Source organism: Paroedura picta, chromosome 1 (genome assembly GCF_049243985.1).
Source record: "Paroedura picta isolate Pp20150507F chromosome 1, Ppicta_v3.0, whole genome shotgun sequence".
NCBI lineage: Eukaryota > Metazoa > Chordata > Lepidosauria > Squamata > Gekkonidae > Paroedura > Paroedura picta.
In genome coordinates this window covers 42698414-42716734 of record NC_135369.1, presented here as the reverse complement: position 1 = coordinate 42716734, position 18321 = coordinate 42698414, and the positions used below count along the sequence as shown (strand labels likewise).

Genomic DNA, 18321 nt, shown 5'->3' with positions numbered 1-18321 from the left:
CTAACAACTGCACATGCAACCAGGAACTTGTGCATGATCTTTGATACCTCCTTGTCTATAGGCTCAGGTCACAAGAGTAGCAAGGTTGGCTTTTTTCCACCTTTGCCAAGCCAAGCTACTAGCAACCTATCTGGCCCCGGAACACCTGGCCATGGTGATCCATGTGACGGTCACCTCTAAACTGGATTATTGTAACTTGCTCTACATGGGCCTACCCCTGGCCATAATCTGGAAGTTACAACTGGTCCAAAATGCTGCTGTGCGTGTCCTCACTAGGATGCTATAAAGGACCTTCATAAGACCAATATTGCAGCAGCTGCATTGGCTCCCGATTAATTTCTGGGTTCAGTTCAAGGTTTTGGTGCTAACTTTTAAAGTCATACACAGTCTAGCACCTGCGTATCTAAGGGATTGCCTGTCTGAAAAATCCCCTGGAGAATGCTTTGGACAGCTGCGGCTAACTGATTTGTGGTCCCCAGCCCTGAAGAAGTGTGGCTGTCCTCGTCCAGGTCCTTCTCAGCCTTAGCCCTTGCCTGGTAGAATGAGCTTCCCAAGAATATCAGGGCCCTGATTTTAAATGTATGTTTTATAGTTTTATTGTTGAAATGACTGGTTCAAAAATACAAATATATATTGTAAACAAATAAAATAAAGGGTGGACTCTGTGACATTATATCCAACTGAGGCCTCTCTCCTTCCCAACTCTCTGCCCTCCTTTGACTCTACTACAAAATCTCCAGGAATTTCCCAGCCTGGATCTGGCAACTCTAGCCATGCATCAACCCAATGAGTCCTCACTCAAAAGCCATAACAGGCCTGCTCCTACAGCATACTGTGCTTGCCTAGCAACAGCCACTGAAGAAATCCATTGCTGAAAGCTATGGGGTTGCCTGCCTGCCTGCCTGCCTGCCTGCCTGCCTGCCTTCCTTCCTTCCTTCCTTCCTTCCTTCCTTCCTTCCTTCCTTCCTTCCTTCCTTCCTTCCTTCCTTCCTTCCTTCCTTCCTTCCTATTTGATTTTTAGCCCCTCTTGACTCAACCTATTGGATTTTTTTAAAAAACCTATGTGTTTTATTTTGTATTTCAGATTTTTGTACAAACCTAGGGCCCTTGTCCACCCACAGCTCCAGTCACCACATTAAAACATCCAAATATCTGACCAGTGTTGGTATTAGAATATAAGATGATAATATATATTAGACAGGTGTTGTGTATTTTCAGTTTTTCAGTACACCTTTTGTCTTGGAACTGAACACAGAAACAGATGACAGACACACACTCCAGAAGTAACTCATTCTGCTTCTACTTATCCAAATTATTTCGCATAAAAAAATTTTACTATATAGTGCAAAAATAACAAAAATTAGTATCAAAAAATAAGGCTTTGATAAGGAAGGGTATCTGCATAACGTAGTGGGAAAGGCATTAATGCCTGTCAGATAAGCAGAATCATAGGAGGTGAGACATCTGTCTTCCAGTGTTCATGTCCCAGAGGATGTGACTTATAGGATAAAGGAGACTTCGTATCAAATGTAGTTTCTTTTAAGCACTAAAATGATTCCTGGAGGGAGATGCTTTAATTTGACTTTGACAAAACAAACGATTTTTCTCTTAAATAAATTGAGTCTTTCAAAAGCTTAATGGTCATGGACTTTTCCACCATTGTATATATATTGTAACAGCTTGATGTCCTTTTGCCTCATTGTACAGTGCAGGTAGCATCTCCAGGAAATACCTGTTTTATATTCATATATTTAATATGCAAGATATTATAAAAATTACTTTAAGAAATTGGCAAGAATAGCTATGTTCACTGTCTGAACTGTACTTTCTCTGTTGTAATTTTCCCCCTTAGCCACTTGTTGTGCCTCATAGAATTCATTCAACTAGTAGGAATGTGAGAGAAGAAAAAACACGCTCTGAAATAAACTGTAAGTACGTATTCATATTTTGAAATTAACTGTGGTGGGTACACCTTTCATAACCACACAAGTGTTGGTAGCCTTTAATGGGCTGTTGCTACTAGGGGTTTGCATTTGGTATATCTGAGCCAAAAATAGCTGGAAAATACCTTATTGGTATATTCCAGCTATTCTTTCAACCAGATATAAATTGGGGCTGAATTACAGATACTCAAAATGACCACTCCCCAAAATCCTGAAAATATTCTTATTTTTCAATACAGTTGGATAATCTAATTTAAAGGACACTTGACACTTGCCTTTAAAGCCTTCCAGGTGAACCTGTCACTTGCAGGTGTTTAAAGGGCTGCCGGGGGTGGGGGTTGAGGTAGAGGCAGCAGCAGCAATGCAGCAAATGTGGTGCTGTTGTTGTGCTGGCCCCACTCTGCCAGTCTCCCAAGGCGGGTGGGGGCGGCCATGGAGGAATAGCGGAGGTGAGGCCAACCCCCACCAGTCTCCCGAGGCTGCCCCAAGCTTCCGGAGATCTGGGGCAGCCTCAGAGGAATAGCGGAGGCGAGGCAAGGCCAGCCCAATAATGCACAGCGCTGTGCGTTGCTGTGCTGGCCCTGCCACTGCCAGTGTCCTGAGGCTGCCTCCACTCTCCGGAGAGCAGGGCAGCCTCGGAAGCATAGCGGAGGCAAGGCCAGCCAAACAACACACAGCACTGTGCATTGCTGTGCTGGCCGCACCTCCACCAGTCCCCCAAGGCTGCCTCCTCCCTCCGGAGGATGGAAGCGGCTGTGGAAGACTGGCGGCAGCAGCAATACCAGAGTGTTGAGCATGCCTCAGTGCTCTGGTGCCACTGCTGCTGTCCATTCACTGGTATGGTCCCTGGGGGCAGGACTCTACAAATGTCATGTCCGTAGACTTGTTTGGGGGACCGCGCCAATAGATGTTCACATCAAAAAGTTGCATATAAGAACCAACTCTTCTTCTTTTATAGTCCATTGTATACTCTAGGAGTGGGTAGGAACAAGAAAATTCCAGATCAGGGTGTTCTGGAACCAAACACCCAAACTCAGACCACCCAGCCCCCAGGCTGGTTCAGGCTGGTTGGATACACACTTTTCTTGGATGCTTTAGGATGCTTTGTGCTGATCCTGCATTGAGCAGGGGGTTGGACTAGATGGCCTGTGTGGCCCCTTCCAACTCTATGATTCTATGATTAGCTTCTGCTGGCAAATGGCTGTAAGCCTTTTCAGTTGCCAGGATGTTCCCTTTCCTCTTCCAAAAGGGAGAGAAGTGATCCGGCACACTGAAATAGCTTGCAACCTTTTGCGTCTAACTGCCAAGAGGCTTGTGGGCCCTGCTGTGAAGCTGAAATGACTGTAAGATTTGGCAGTCATTTTAGTGAAATGAGTGGAAGTGAAACGGGTGGTTTAAATGGCTCAGAACCATTTAAAATTAACAGCTGAGGGGTGGAATGCCCTGCTCAGCTGCTCGGGTTAAATGACCTGAACCCAGCTGACCAAAAATGCCCAGGAAAAGTTCGAGGGAGGTGCCTCCTCCAAACTTGGCTTCGGGCAGTGACAAGAACTAGCCAAATTCATGGCCATTTTAAGATTGTGAATTGGTTCCTAGTAAACTCTGATATTATCTCTGCATGGTGTTTTGAGGCTTGGGAAAGTTTTCTAGTTCCTATAGAAATTTGGAGAAACTTTGTTAATGGCTTGGCAAAGGCAGTCTGTATGAATATGAAAGAGAACTTTTTTGCTGGCCATTATATCATTAAAAGTTTGAGTATAGTTTAAAAAAACTTCAGCCTCTATAGAAATTAACTTAACTTATTGCTGTGAGCTGACTTAGGTTCCATGATGCTCCCTCCATCCACAGTATCTTTCCATGTGATTTCAGGGATGAAACCATTGGGAAGAACCAACAGAAATAAGTGTTGATGGCCACACTGTATATTATATCTTTAAACTGTGTCCATAAAACATTTCACATGTTATGCAACCTTCAACTTTGATGACATTAAGATTGTTGATATAGTCACCTGAACATGATATGTTATGTTATGATTGTTGATGATGTTAAGATTGTTGACACAGTTACCAAACTTATCTTGTACTCTGTTACTGATCTAACATTTTCTGTAAACTGCCCTGAGTCTTAAGGGAGGGCTATATATAACTGCAAATAAATAAATAAAACTTTGTTTTTACTTATTCATGATGTTATTTATTGTTGTCAACAGTTGGCCAAGTAAAATTTGATCCACCTTTAGTAAAGGAGACAGAGCCTCATCATGAGTTTGTGAGTAGCAATTATATATATTCTGTTATGCACAGCTATAAGTAACTTGTGGGGGAAAATGCATTTTATTACAACAGAAGAGAAAAAAGAGACCTGTGATCATTTCTGTATGGTGCACATTTGTATAAATCCTTTTTAAAAAACATATCTCAAAATAGATTTAATTTTCCTTTATGGGAAATATTTTTAAATATAGCATTAGTTCTGTCATTTGCTGATTCTGGTGAATTGATAGAACATAAGAACCTGCCTTTTACCAAGTGAGACCAGAGTTGCTATTGACCATCACTGTCCAGAGTCACAGGCAGACAAAAATAATTGCCAATAATAATTTGCTGAGGTTTTTTTTTTTTTTTAACTGAAGATATCAGGGATTGAACCTGGGACCTTCTGCATGTGACGCTTGTGCTCTGACCTGGGAGCTTATGCTGTGTGTCTGACATACCATTGCAGTTGTGTCTTCCTGTTCCACAGATATTTGACAAATTAAGCCAGGCGTGTTTTGAACAGACCTATTTAGGAAGGGGGAGGCTGCCATGCTTAACTACTTGATTAATTGGTTGGTCGGGTTTGCTGTTGAATGTCATGACCCTGCAACTTATAGAAACTCTATAAACCTTAGGTCATATATTGACATATTGACAGGGTTTTGTTTTATGTATGTATATGAGTGTATTGGCTGCATAGCTTCCTGACAGTTAAGTAAAAGAAATAGATCCTTAATATCATTTCTGTTCCTCCTGTAGGTTTTTAAAAATACATTGCATGACACTCAGAAGAGAGCTCATTGGGCTTAATGGAATGTTGATGTAGGCCTTGTCAGTTTTTACATTACAAAAAGGTCAGAAAGAAAGGGGAAAACACTAGCCTGATCCCATCAGTCTCAGAAGTTAAGCAGGTGACCTCCAAGGAATAACAGGGTTGTAATGAAGGGACAGGCAGTGGCAAAACCACCTTTGAATGTCTCTTGCCTGGTTGCCAGACAATGTGAGGATTTCCTGGTTACATTTCATACATGCCATAATAATATGTATTATTGTATTGTATTATGTATTTTTTCATGTATTTTTTATACATTTTATGTAAACGGCCGTGAGCCTCCTGGGAGGGAAGTATATAAATATAATAAAATAAAATAAATAAATAAATAATAAATAATACTCCCAAATAAAACTCCCGCTAATGTGGCAGCAGTTTAGTTTGGAAGAGCAAGATTTCCATTTGCAAAGAGTGAGAGGGACAATTTCATCAGTTCTTCCTCCTTGTTGTGTAACATCCATGCCATGTGTTCAAGAAACTCAGTCCTCGGCATCAGCTTTTGAAGGGGTCACAGAAACCTGCTGTGGGAAGTAGAAAGTGGAGGATATCTACCTCTGTGCCTTCCTTGCCCAACTCAATCCATTAAAATTTTATATTTTAATTATCTCCATGTATTTTCAATATTCTTTAGGGAGAAAAGTGGTACATTTTTAAGCTAATCCTTAGATGTCTCTTGGTTATTAAGTTGTTGACCTCAGTGAATCCAATCTTAGGGTACTACCTTCATTTAGTTCTTTGTTTCCTTAGTTTTCAACCTTTTGAAGCAACAGATATCTCTTTGGATGCTATCTAGAGACTCCCATATATTAATCAGTAGACTAATTATACTCTGAATATATATTAGGATGCTTTAGGATGCTTAGGGCTAATCCTGCGTTGAGCAGGGGGTTGGACAAAATGGCCTGTATGGCCCCTTCCAACTCTATGATTCTATGATTCTATGATTCTATGATTCTATTAGCTGGATCTTGGTAGAGCATATCTCTGTAAGTGTTGAACTTAGCAAAATGTGCAGAGAATCTTACAGAGCTAGTGATTAAAGATCAGAGTAGGCTCACAATTCATGGTTGGCAGTAATCCTTGATCACCTGAATCAATAGCTGGTGAATTTTATTCTCAAATGTACATTTTCTCTCTTGCTTTTCTCCATGATTTATAACTGGTAAGTGATCACTAGGCAAGTTACATAGTTGTATATTTTATGCTTCCCTTCCCCACTCCCTGTTGTTCAGTAAGTGGCCATGCCAGGAAGGCAGCAAAATACTTCTTGTGATTTTTTCTGTTCATGTGATGACTAGATTCAGTGTCTGTCTTGTTTTCATACTGAACGACCATCCTTTTTTCATGTGTCTTGTTTTTGCACTGTGCTTCCTTCTTTTAAAGTGCTCCATCTTTTTAATTATTATTTATCTTGAGGGTCCTTTGTCACTTGTCTAATTTTTTTTGAAGAAGTTCTCTATATCATCCATGATGTCATGGATTTCAGTATTTATCACCTTCCAGTTTTCATTTTGCACATAGTTTTGTTCAAGACTGGGGAGAATGAAGGCGGGTAAAAAAAAAAGTATTTCTTGCATTAAGATGTAACCTACCAATAATTTTTTGTAGTTTTAAAATCTGACCCCAGACCTCTGGCAGGAACAAAATATGTATTTATGGGAAATATTTGAAGATTTGTTCTAAGATAGTGAATTAAAAACCCAAAGATTGAGCTGCAAAAATTTTTTTTTTTAATTTTACAAATATTTATTTCATAAAGTGCACTAGTTCAACATATTAAGAACATAGTCATCATAATTTAAAAATAACACATTTCTAACTGCACATGATATAAACCAATATAATGGACCAAACGCGTTTCGACTCCAAGGGGACCTCCTCAGTGGTCAAACTATTGTGAGGAATGCACTTATGTATTCAATCAACATCAAAAGCCTTGCTAGGTGGCCAAGAAAAATCTGTTAGGTGCTGCTCCAATTACCCTTTCTAAGGTATCTGATTTGGAGCCCACCTTCTAAAATATGTACTTTCTGAGGGCAACACTCTATACTTTCCCCAGCTCTAAATCAAGAGTGCATTCCTACATGTGTCAGAAAAAGGGTTTCTGTGGAGCCTCTAATTGTTAGACCTTCCAAGACTGCATTTTGTTCATTTGCTTTCCTCCTTTTACTTCCTTTATGTCTCTCAAAAATGTTTTGAAAAAAATTTCTTCTCCCTTTTAATGCTTTAACTGAGGTCGTATTGAAAAGGGATAAAGCACCACAAGTGAAAGCCTCTTCCTCTTTGTCTTCTTCCCTAACAGACGGTTGCAATAAGTGAAAAGCCAAAATGGGAAAGCTGAGGAGGGATAGAACCCCCCTCCCTAACTCAAATTCCTCAGGGCCTTGGCTTCCTGCCTTTTACAGGAAGAGGATGACATGTTATCCTGGTCTGAGCCAGGGTTTTGACCTCTGTAGGGTCAGCCACCATGGTAACCTTAGTGTTCAAGTACTTAACAGGCTCAACACTATAACGTTAATGTAGGTGAAATTGACCATTTTGAGACAGTGGTTAGGATTTTGAGACAGTGGTTAGGATTTTGGAACCCAGTAGAAATTTGGGCTGTTTCCAAAAGGTGACTATACTGCCCATTCTAACTCATTGTTTCATTTCTCTTAATGTGTTACAGTTTAAGGGAAACAGGTTCCTCTTGAGCTCACTGAAATAGTTTCATGGCCTTTTCAGGCCATAGTTTATCATTGTTGTGACAATTCATGGCATCTGTGAGCAGGGGAAGGTTGGGGGTTATGTCTCCATCAAGGGGGGGGGATTTTATGATTGTCAGGGTTTTATGAGGACTACTGTTAACCTGCCACCAGCCACTATGTGGGAGTGGCAGGATATAAATGTAATTATGAATAAAGAAAATAAATTTTGATTTTAACATTTGCCCCTGTTCCCACTTTTTTCATGAATACGGGAGGACTTTTACACTCCATCAGAAGCCAGCTTGGAAGCAAGATGCACTGAAATAAATATACTTGTCAATCCGTTTCCTTGTTTCAGAGTACAAGACCCCCTCCCCCAATCATATTAAAAGTCCTCAAAGGAGTTTTCTTAATGTTATTCAGCAGCTGTGAAACCCTATGCAGTTGATTCCTAGGAAATAAATTTGAAACACATACTTAAAAATTTTTCTGACAGCACCATTTTTTGGCATAGTTCTGTATGCATTTTTTCCTAGGTAGTTTCATACAACTTTTGATTATCCAGTAACACCAAATGTAATGTGAGTGGCATTAATCAGAGCCAACTTGTGAGCTTTCTACTAAGGAGATTCTGGCAGCTGCTTTAGTTGGCTCTGATTGATGGCAGTCTGAATATGTCTGGTGAGCCTCAGAAGGCTGAGGAAATTGTTCTTCTAACTAAACTGTCCATGGGGATGCAGTACACAAATTCTTAAATATTATAAAATGTAATTGTAAAGATATGGAGAGGTCCATATCCTGGGAAGAATGTCGGATCCTCTGTTTTAAACTGGTATGCAAAATGAGACAGGGAAATTTGAAATTAGTGAAGATGAATGTCAATTATAAATGTATTTTTTTTGGCCCTTGCATTTTTGCTCTTAAGTCATTGTTGCAATGCTAACGGCTGAATTTAGCCAACCACTATTCTGTACAAACTTTCAGAAAGTTTACTGAACCATAATGGTAGACCCAACTGTCTTGTAGAAATGTCCCTTTGTATATAGATGTTTTTCAGTAATTAACTTGAGTTTCTGGTCTTTGTCTGATGAACAGCACAGCAGTAACGATTTTTTGGACAGTTCAGAAGAAATATACTACACTGCAAGATCTAATCTGGTATTTTCATCTATTGCTTTTCTTTCAGTGTGTGTTTTTGTCTTCTGTTTTTCAAAGTTTAAATGTTTGTTCAGTGGCCATGTTTCTTTTGTCATCTACAAATATATGCTAAACAACACATAATTTAGCAATAAAGTTATTCAGTATTCTTAATTCTGCATTCTGACACACTAACATTCTTTGTAGTGAATTTTGTGATCTCACAAAAAATGTCCTAAAAATTGTATGGAAAGTGTTACCTAGGCTTAAACATGTATAGCATGTATATAATTATCAAGGATCTTCAGCACATAAATAAAAACCAAATGCAGAATGTAAGGTTGGTCAGGAGTATGGTGAAAAAATAGTATTTCACTACTGCTTCTGTATTTATTTGTCAATATGTTATGTGTAATTTGTATTTAACTAGCCAGAAAGCTTTTTGCAACCAGGAATGCAATGGGCGCTAGGACCCAGGGGACACCAGGAGGTGCAGATCTCTCTCTGTGTCTCTTTCTCTCCTTCTCACTGCCTGCCTCTCACAGCAGGAGGCATAGCAGGTAATTAGAGCTCATTCTTAGGAAGGAAGCAGGGCTGGTGTGCAGTTTGGGGCAGCTCTCTGTGTCTGTCTCTCTCTCCCTCCGCCCCAGCAGGGGCGGCTCTCTCTGCGTCTCTCTCTCCGTGACAGCAGGAGGCATAGCAGGTAATTAGGGCCCCTTCTTAGGAGGGAAGCAGGGCTGGTCAGCAGCTTGGGGCAGCTCTCGTGTCTCTCTGCCTCCCTTGCAGCAAGAGCGATAGGAGGGAATGAGGGCTTGTGTTCATTCTGGCAGGGCTCTGTGTGTCTCTCTCTGTCTCTGGTGTGGCTGAGAGGAATGTGGCTAGCATCCAGGGAGGGAGGGCGGGAGCTGTAGGGGCAGGGCCGGTTGCATCCTGATTTGCCCTATTCCAACTTGGACAGCCGGACACATTCCACCCCCAGGCTGTTTCACAAATATATAGAGGAAACATGGATAAGGATAATGGAAGGAGTACTGCTGTGAATATTGAAATTTACAAGTAGCTGCAGACCTAGGACTGTATCCAATGGTTATTTTCTAGAGGCAAAAGGGTAATTAAATGAAGGAAAGGGACAGTTTTACCTATTCTTCTCCCTACACATATTGCACTGAGAGCTCAAGGGCGGGGGCTTGTTCTGAGCTGCAGTAGAAGAGGAAGGTAGGAAAGTTGCATTCATGGGACTTTTAAAGTCAGCTCTTAATATTTTTTTTCCATTTAACACTCAGTCATGCTGTTTCAGAACTTCTCTCATGTTACTTAAGCCAGTGGTCCCCAACCTTTTTATCACCGGGGACTGGTCAACGCCTGACAATTTTACTGAGGCCCGGAGGGGGTAGTCTTTTGCCAAGGGACGTCACCACCGCCTGAGCCCCTGCTCCACTTGCTTTCCCGCCAGCACCCCGGACTTCCCACCACCTGCTGGGTGGAGCTGCCAGCAGCAGCTGCGCAGTGCCACACCGAGGGGGAGACCCAGCCATGGCGGCCACTGGAAAGCACTCTGCCAGCGGCAGAGTGGCAGGGCAGCCCCCAAGGCAGCAGCCGAGGAGGAGCCGCGGCCCGGTACCAACTGATCCACAGACCGGGACCGGTCTTCGGACCGGGGGTTGGGGACCACTTATTTAAGCCATATAGATGCCTTTTTTCATTAATTGCCTCCTACTCATAGTTGGATTGAGGCAGATCAGCCATACTTCTATTACTCAATGTGTCAGTTGTATTTGACATGATCGATCACAAGTTGTTGGCTCACTACCTCGCCGGGGCTGGGTTTCGGGGGACAGGCCTTCAGTGGCTGTGCTCCTTTCTCCAGAACAGGGCACAGAGTGTGGCTGTGGGGGAGGAGTTATTGCATCCCTATCAACTCCCTTGTGGGGTCCCACTGGGGGCAGTACTCTCCCCCACATTCTTTAACATCTTTATGCACCCTCTAGCCCAACTGGTTCAGAGCTACACCCAGCTCTGTCTCCTCATGGACAGCCACTCAGACTCCCCACCTCCCTGAGATACATTCACCAGATGTTTGGAAGAGGTCACTGGATGGCTAGAGCAGAGTCGCCTGAAACTCACCCATTCTAAGTTGGAGGTCCGGTGGCTGGACAGAAAGGAGGCAGAACAGGAAGTTCATTTCCCCACTCTGGCTGGGGTGCAGTTTAATATCACTCCCTCGACCAGAAATTTGGCAAGATTCTGGATACCTCCCATTCAGTGGAGGCCCAAGTTACAGGTGTAGCCCACACAGAGTCCTTCCATCTTCGCCAGGCGAGGCTACTACCCTACCTGCCCTCAGACTGTCTGACTATAGTGATCCATGCAACGGTCACCTCCAGATTAGACTTCTGTAACTTGCTCTATGCAGGCCTACCATTGTCTTTGACCTGGAAATTACAGCTGGCACAAAATGCAGGTGCTAGGGTCCTCACTGGTACATCTTAAAGGGCCCATATCCAGCCTGTGCTGAGGCAACTGCATTAGTTGTCAGTTGGGGCCCAGATCATATTCAAGGTTTTGGTATGAATCTTTAAGGCCATCCGCAGCTTGGACCCTGCCTATTTGAGGGACCACTTGTCTCCTTATGCCACCCACAGGGTTCTTTGCTCTACAGGTTCTAATCTCACGGTCCCTAGCCTCAACCCAGGCCAGGGCTATTTTGGTCCTGGCCCAGACCTGGTGAAATGAACTCCCAGAAGAACTGAGGGCCCTGACAGAATTGTCTCAGTTCCACAGGACCTGCAAAACAGAGCTCTTCCACCAGGTCTTTGGTTGAGACCGGGACCAGGAACAACTGGGGCCAACGCTATACCATCTTGTTAACCCCCACCCTGTGGTGATTGACTGAAGATAGGGGAGGAATGGGGATTATGCCACTTCTTGTGTTTTATGTTATTAAGGGGTTTATGATTGATTTTATTGGGAGTTTTATCTGTTTTACGTAATCTGCCACAAGTCCACAGAGAGTCGCGAGATATACATTGAAATAATAAATAAATAAATGTTGCCTCTCAGTATTGAGCAATTCCACAAAGAAATATAATCTAGTGTTAAAAGATAATTTGCAGTCATTATATCAAAACCACCCATGGCTCCCAGTGAAAAACAAGTTTCAATTTTGATGTGAGTTGTTGATTTTATCCTTAGCACATTAACATGTGCCTTCAAGAAGTTGCCTTTAATTGCAGATCCAGGCATCCAGTATCTCTACTGAATGCTGCCTTCCAACTGCCTGTGGGAACATTTCCAGACCATCTTTCCATAGAATCTCCTAAGACACAACTGTAACATTTTTTTTAACCATAGAAGAACTTTTTTGGTTTTGGACTACACCTATGTTTTTTGGCAAAGCTTATAGTAATGTTTTTGCAAAACCTTTATTAATGTTTTTGCAAGGGAAATAAGCACCTTAATAACAGAAGCCCACATAACATGTTGTTACATATTATATGATGATTATCAGAGCTGAGCTGAACATTGAATATTATTTGTTTGTAGAGAGTTCATACATGCTTTGTTGCCAGATACATTTCAGTTCTTTGAGTACATTTATAGAGAAAAGTGTGAAGCAGGCTTGACCTTTAGATAAGTACATGATATCTTCAGTTCCTTTACATTTTTCAGAAAGCTTGGTTGTAACTTTTATCCTGGATAGAGGGTTGCCACTGAAACATAGTCAACAAATTCCTAGTATTAATCTTTAATGCTTGTGTTTAGACATTGTGCACTGAATTCCTTGTTAGCCTAGCATGTAGAGTGCCTGCCTGGGCAACAAAATGAACTGATTTGGCTCTGCACTTTGCTGGGCTTGTATAGATAAAATGTCTATGAATTCTTCAGAGTTGATATAAATGCACCAAGAGGAATTGTTAGAGCAGTGGTTGTGTGCTTGGCTCAGTATATGTCTGTAGCAATCTATAGAACAGATCATGGGAACAAATGTGGCATGAACATTTCTTTAGGCATGTAGCATGCACAGATTCATCCTCCTTGCCTGATTATGTAACTTCGGATGCGCCAACTATAGGAATTACTACCAGAGTGTTTATACAACTAAATGATTGCTGAAATCTGAGCACACTTTTTAGAGTTAACTGATGTGTTAATTCCAAGAAAATCACATACACATTAAGTGAGGAATAGACTGGTCTTGTCCCAAGACTTGCAAAACTTTACCTCTATAAAATGATCTCATTTGTAATATACATTATCACCTGATATAGAGCTGTTACCCAGAAAGGATCCCCCAGGGGGAATTATGAATATTACAAGAGGTTGGGTAATGCAAGATCTTTCTACCAATTTTTCCAAGCCCTTTCCTTGGGAGAAACCCTTCTTAAATAATAATGACAATTTGGCTTACACTCAAGATTTATCTGGGGAAAATATTGGAGTACATTCAAAACTCACACACAAGCAAAAACATACAGGAAATAAAAGGAGGAAGATAGAGGAATATTTACCTAATCCAGAAGGGCAGCAGGAGGGGAGGGGTGGTCCAGAGCAGCAGCTTGTATTTCATATAATACCCCACTTTTCACTACTCAAATGAGCTTATACTCGCCTTCCTTTCCTCTCCCCACAACAGACACCCTGTGTGGTAGGTGACTACATGTGGAGGAGTGGGGAATCCAACTTGACTCAAGAATGTACTCCAGTTGTGCTATTATATGTAATATATCAGAACCTCTTGTGGCGCAGAGTGGTAAGACAGCAGAAATGCTGTCTGAAGCTGTCTGCCCATGAGGCTGGGAGTTCAATCCCAGCAGCCGGCTCAAGGTTGACTCAGCCTTCCGTCCTTCCGAGGTCGGTAAAATGAGTACCCAGCTTGCTGAGGGGTAAACGGTAATGACTGGGGAAGGCACTGGCAAACCACCCCGTATTGAGTCTGCCATGAAAACGCTAGAGGGCGTCACTCCAAGGGTCAGACATGACTCGGTGCTTGCACAGGGGATACCTTACCTTACCTATGTAATATATAATAGTAATACAAAATAATAGGTAATAGAAACACAAAATAGACTAATAGATATAAGTTCTTAATATAGTAAATGTGTAAATATATAAAGCTGCCTTATATTGAGTCAGACCCAGTGAGTTCGCAGCCTTTTTCTGTGGTGAAAAATATTTCATTTGCATGCAAGTCTGTATATACATCTTCTCATGTTTATGCTACAGAAACAGGATTCAATTTTTATGAATCATGCATTTCCAAAGAACTAGATGAACTAGGGTGGCGTTAGCTTTTGTCTGTCTTGTCCTACTTTTACAATTATTTTTCCACAAAAACACAGAAAGACATCATACAGAAAAAATATTTTATCATATTTTGACTTAATATCTAGGCTGAAATGTGGGTTATTTTTAAAGTATGTAGTAATAGCAGTTTAGAAAGGAACATAAAATATACAGTAGAATATTCATTTTAGTTTGTTGATGCTAGCACGCTGCAGGGTCATAAAACAGACAAGTAAGCAAAGGTTTGGCCCTTTAAATAATACAAACATAAACCACACTGACAGATGTCACTTTTCATAAAAAATGTTCCTGTGAGATTTCTAACATATGGTGGCAGATGAAGGGTCTCTTCACATTTGGAAGAGGTGTGCTTATTTTCTCTTATTACCTTTTCTGTCAGTATTGTAGACTACACATGAGCCTTGGTTTGTGCATCACAAATTGAGAGAGACATTTTGCCTCTGCCCAGCCATAAGATCTTCTGTTTCCTTTTCTATGCATATTTCTATACTGGGTTCAGCTGCTACAGTTTCTTGAGCTCGTTAATATAGTTGTCGAATCTTCATTAGCCTTTCATTCATTTGTAACTTCTGTGCACAGCCCAGTCATATGGATATTTAATGGAAAGCAAATCCCAGTATGTTCAATAAGGCTTACTCTCCAATTAAGTGTGCATGAGATTGCAGCCTTCAGAAAGCATTTAAGGCATGATTGCTTTGTTGGGAGCTGGTTGCTTTATCTCAGCAGTTCTTTTAAAGCTTGAACCATGTAAATATAAACTTTGTGGGAATTTCTAGGACTGCATTTTGTGAAGACTGGCAGTTGGCTGTGGATCACTTTGGAATTAACCGGAAGCTGATGAACCTTTCCCTTTTTATGAAAATGAACAAAACATTCTTGAAGTTTTTAAGAAGAATATGTTTCAGGAGATTCCCTCTTTCATTTTGGAAAGCACTTCCTTTATGATTAAGTTGGCTTTCTTGCTAAATTTCTTCTTTTAAAAGATATATATTTGCTTGCCAGTTCACAAAATAACAAACTATTTCTTTATTATATTATATTATGTTACATTAATATTTATATATTTATATTTATATACCGCCCTCCCTTGAGGCTCAGGGTGGTTTACAATGGAAACCTTCATAATGTGGTAATATTTTGATTTGGAATGCATAGCATTTTTTTAACAGTGAGAACGATTTAGAACAGTGAGAACCCGAGCCTTTGGGGAGGGTGGTATATAAATATAATAAATAACATAACATAACATAATACTAAACGACAATGAATATTTGGTTCAGTTTTGTTGCACTGTGGGCTTGTTCTTTTGAGAGTGCAGCTTGATGGTTGGAGGGGCCTTTGGACTGTGATGGTGATAGATTCATTTGCCTTGGCCAAGAGCTCCATTTTTCAGGCCCTGTGGAATTGTTTTAGATCCAGCAGGCCCCTGATATCATCTGGGGGCTTATTCTACCAGGTGCGAGCCAGGCCTGAGAAAGCCCTGGCTCTGGTCAAGATCTAGTGAGCTTCTATGGAACTAGGGATCACCTGTTTGTTGATGTTAGCAGAGAGTAGTGCTCTCTGGTGGTCATAGGTAGTGAGGTGGTTTCTCAGGTACTCAGGGCCCGGACACGGGTGGCTTTGAAGGTGATTACCAGAACCTTAGGTCTGATCCGGTAATCAACTGGTAGCTAGTGCAGCTGTTGGAGTGTGGGCCAAATGTGGACCCTCCAAGGTGTTCCGATAAGAACACTGGCTGCTGCATTCTATACCAGTTGGAGTTTCCTTATCAAAGAAGGGTAGGCCCGCATAGAGCAAGTTACAGAAATGCAGCCTAGAGGTGAGGTGACATTCACTTGGATCACTGTGGTTAGGTGTTCTGCAGCCAATAAGGGCGCTAGTAGGTTGGCTTGACATAGATGGAAGAATGCTAGCCAAGCTACTCTCGTGATCTGTTCCTCCATGGCAAGGGAGGTGTCAAAGGTCCCACCCAGATTCCTGGCTGAGTGTGTGAGTGATAGTTTCACGCCATTCAGGTAGGGCAGTCTTGCTTCTTCACCTGGACCTTTCCTACCAAACCACAGGACCTCCATCTTTGAGGGATTAAGTTTCAGATGGCTTTGCTTGTTACTGTTTCCAGGCATTTGGCTAAAGATTCTGGGGAGGGACTCAGGGCAGTAATCCATCATGAGGAAAAGCTGGGTGTCATCTGCGTATTGGTGACATCCCAGTCCAACCCTCCTTATCAGCTGGGCAAGATGCCGCATAAAGATATTAAATAGGATTGGGAAGAGAACTGCACCTTGTAGCACTCCACATGGGAGTTGACAGCAGTATAATTGGTTCTCTCCTATTGCTACCCTCTGCCTGTCACCCCCAAGGAGATCAGCCATTGAAGAGCTGTCCCACATATGTTGGTGATGCAGTCAGCTAGTAGCTCGTGGGCTACTGTGTAAAACGCTGCTGAAAGTAATATTAGCTGCGCTGACCCACCTCGGTCCAACTGACAGAGGAGGTCATCTATCAGGTGATCAGTGCTGTCTCAACCCTATGGCCAGGCCAGAAACCTGATTGAGCTGGGTCTTGGACCGAAGCTTCTTCCAAGAATAGTGTCATTTAGTCCACAGCAGCTATCTCCTCCACTTTCCCTAGGAACGCTAAATGTGTGACAGGGCGGTAATTGGTTGGTTTCCACAGGTCTAGGGATGGTTTCTTCAGCAGAAACCTGACCACTTCCTCCTTCAGCCCCTCTGGGAATTCTTCAGTTGAGAGGGAGAGGTTGATTATCTCCTGGAGGGGGGCCCCTATCCTAACGTTACCAGCTCCACTTCCAATCCTGCACTGGAAGTGAGATCCAGGGTGTGGCTTATCTGATGTATGGGGACAGTGACAAACTGTGAGAGCCGCAGTGTCACCATGTCCAACACCAGTCCATTTCCAGTGGATTGCAGCTCAGCATGGACATTAAAGTTCCCCAGAATCAGTAGTCTGGGGAACTGTATATACTGCCTTCCCTTGCAGCTCAGGGAGATTTACATAGAACATAGGAGAACATAAGGATAAATACCGTATAATTCAATAATATCAAATAAATAACAGTAGTAACAGTGGTTTTATAACATTTAGGCAACTAGTGGTAGCAATGTTAACATATAACTAAGACCCTGAAGGTTGGTCAGTTCAGGATTCAGTTCAGCGGGAGAGGTTCTGGGAGCCCAGTAAACATTGTTGGTTTAGTCCAGGGGTACTCAAACTGCGGCCCTCCAGATGTCCGTGGACTACAATTCCCAGGAGCCCCTGCCAGCGAATGCTGGCAGGGGTGCCTGGGAATTGTAGTCCACGGACATCTGGAGGGCCGCAGTTTGACTACCCCTGCTCTAAAGACTGGCTGATTTGGATGGGGAACTGTATGGCATTATGCCTCACCAATTTCTCTATCCTTCCCAAGCTCCAGCCCCAAATTTCCAGGAATTTTCTACCTCAGAGTTGGCCACCTGATATGACGTCACTTCTTGTTATGTACCCCCAAGGCTGGGTACTGGCACCTTTCTTTCAGGGCTCTCCCAGCTCCTGAGGGGGGATATATCTGAATACGGACAGCGTGGTGTAGTGGTTAAAGAGCGGCACGGTTTAGTCAATCTCAACCAAAGGCATGGTGAAGCAGTTCTATTTTCCAGGTGCTGTGGAACTCTGCTAGCTCCAGCAGGGCCCTCTTCTGGGAGCTCATTCCATCAGGTGGGGACCAGGACAGAGAAAGATCTGGCCCTGGTTGAAGTCAGACATGTTTCTTTGGGGCCAGGGATCACCAGCCAGTTGGAAATGGTGGAGTGTAAACCTCTTTGGGAGGCAGTCCCTCAGGTACACTGGGCTCAGACCATGTATGGCCTTAAAGGTGGTTACCAAGCCCTTAAGTCTGATTTAGGATTCATCTGGTAGCCAGTGCAGTTGTTGGAGAGTGGGCTGGATGTGGGACCTTCATGGTGTTCCTGTGAGGACTCTGGCCGCTCTATTCTAGACCAGTTATAGTTTCTGGATCAAGGTTAAGATTAGGCCAGTATAGAGCAAGTTGCAGAAATCTACTATAGCGGTGAACTTGTATTGTTCACTGTGGCTAGGTATTCCGGGGCCAAGTAAGGCGCTAGTAGTTTGGCTTGGCACAGATGGTAGAACACCAGCCACAT

At 42.4% G+C, this 18321-nt stretch overlaps 1 protein-coding gene across 11 annotated transcripts in view; it reads left to right on the top strand.

Moving 5' to 3' along the window:
* Nucleotides 1-18321, top strand: part of MAP4K3 (mitogen-activated protein kinase kinase kinase kinase 3) — a 76666-nt gene that overhangs the window by 31609 nt on the left and 26736 nt on the right. For 6 of the 11 annotated variants that reach the window (XM_077335647.1, XM_077335640.1, XM_077335631.1 and 3 more), the window contains exons 13-15: nt 1853-1928; nt 4156-4214; nt 8816-8878. In XM_077335647.1, the coding sequence (XP_077191762.1) occupies nt 1853-1928; nt 4156-4214; nt 8816-8878 (198 nt within the window). The remainder of the gene's footprint in view (nt 1-1852; nt 1929-4155; nt 4215-8815; nt 8879-18321) is intronic. The other 5 variants (XM_077335676.1, XM_077335656.1, XM_077335713.1 and 2 more) reach the window with 1 other exon arrangement.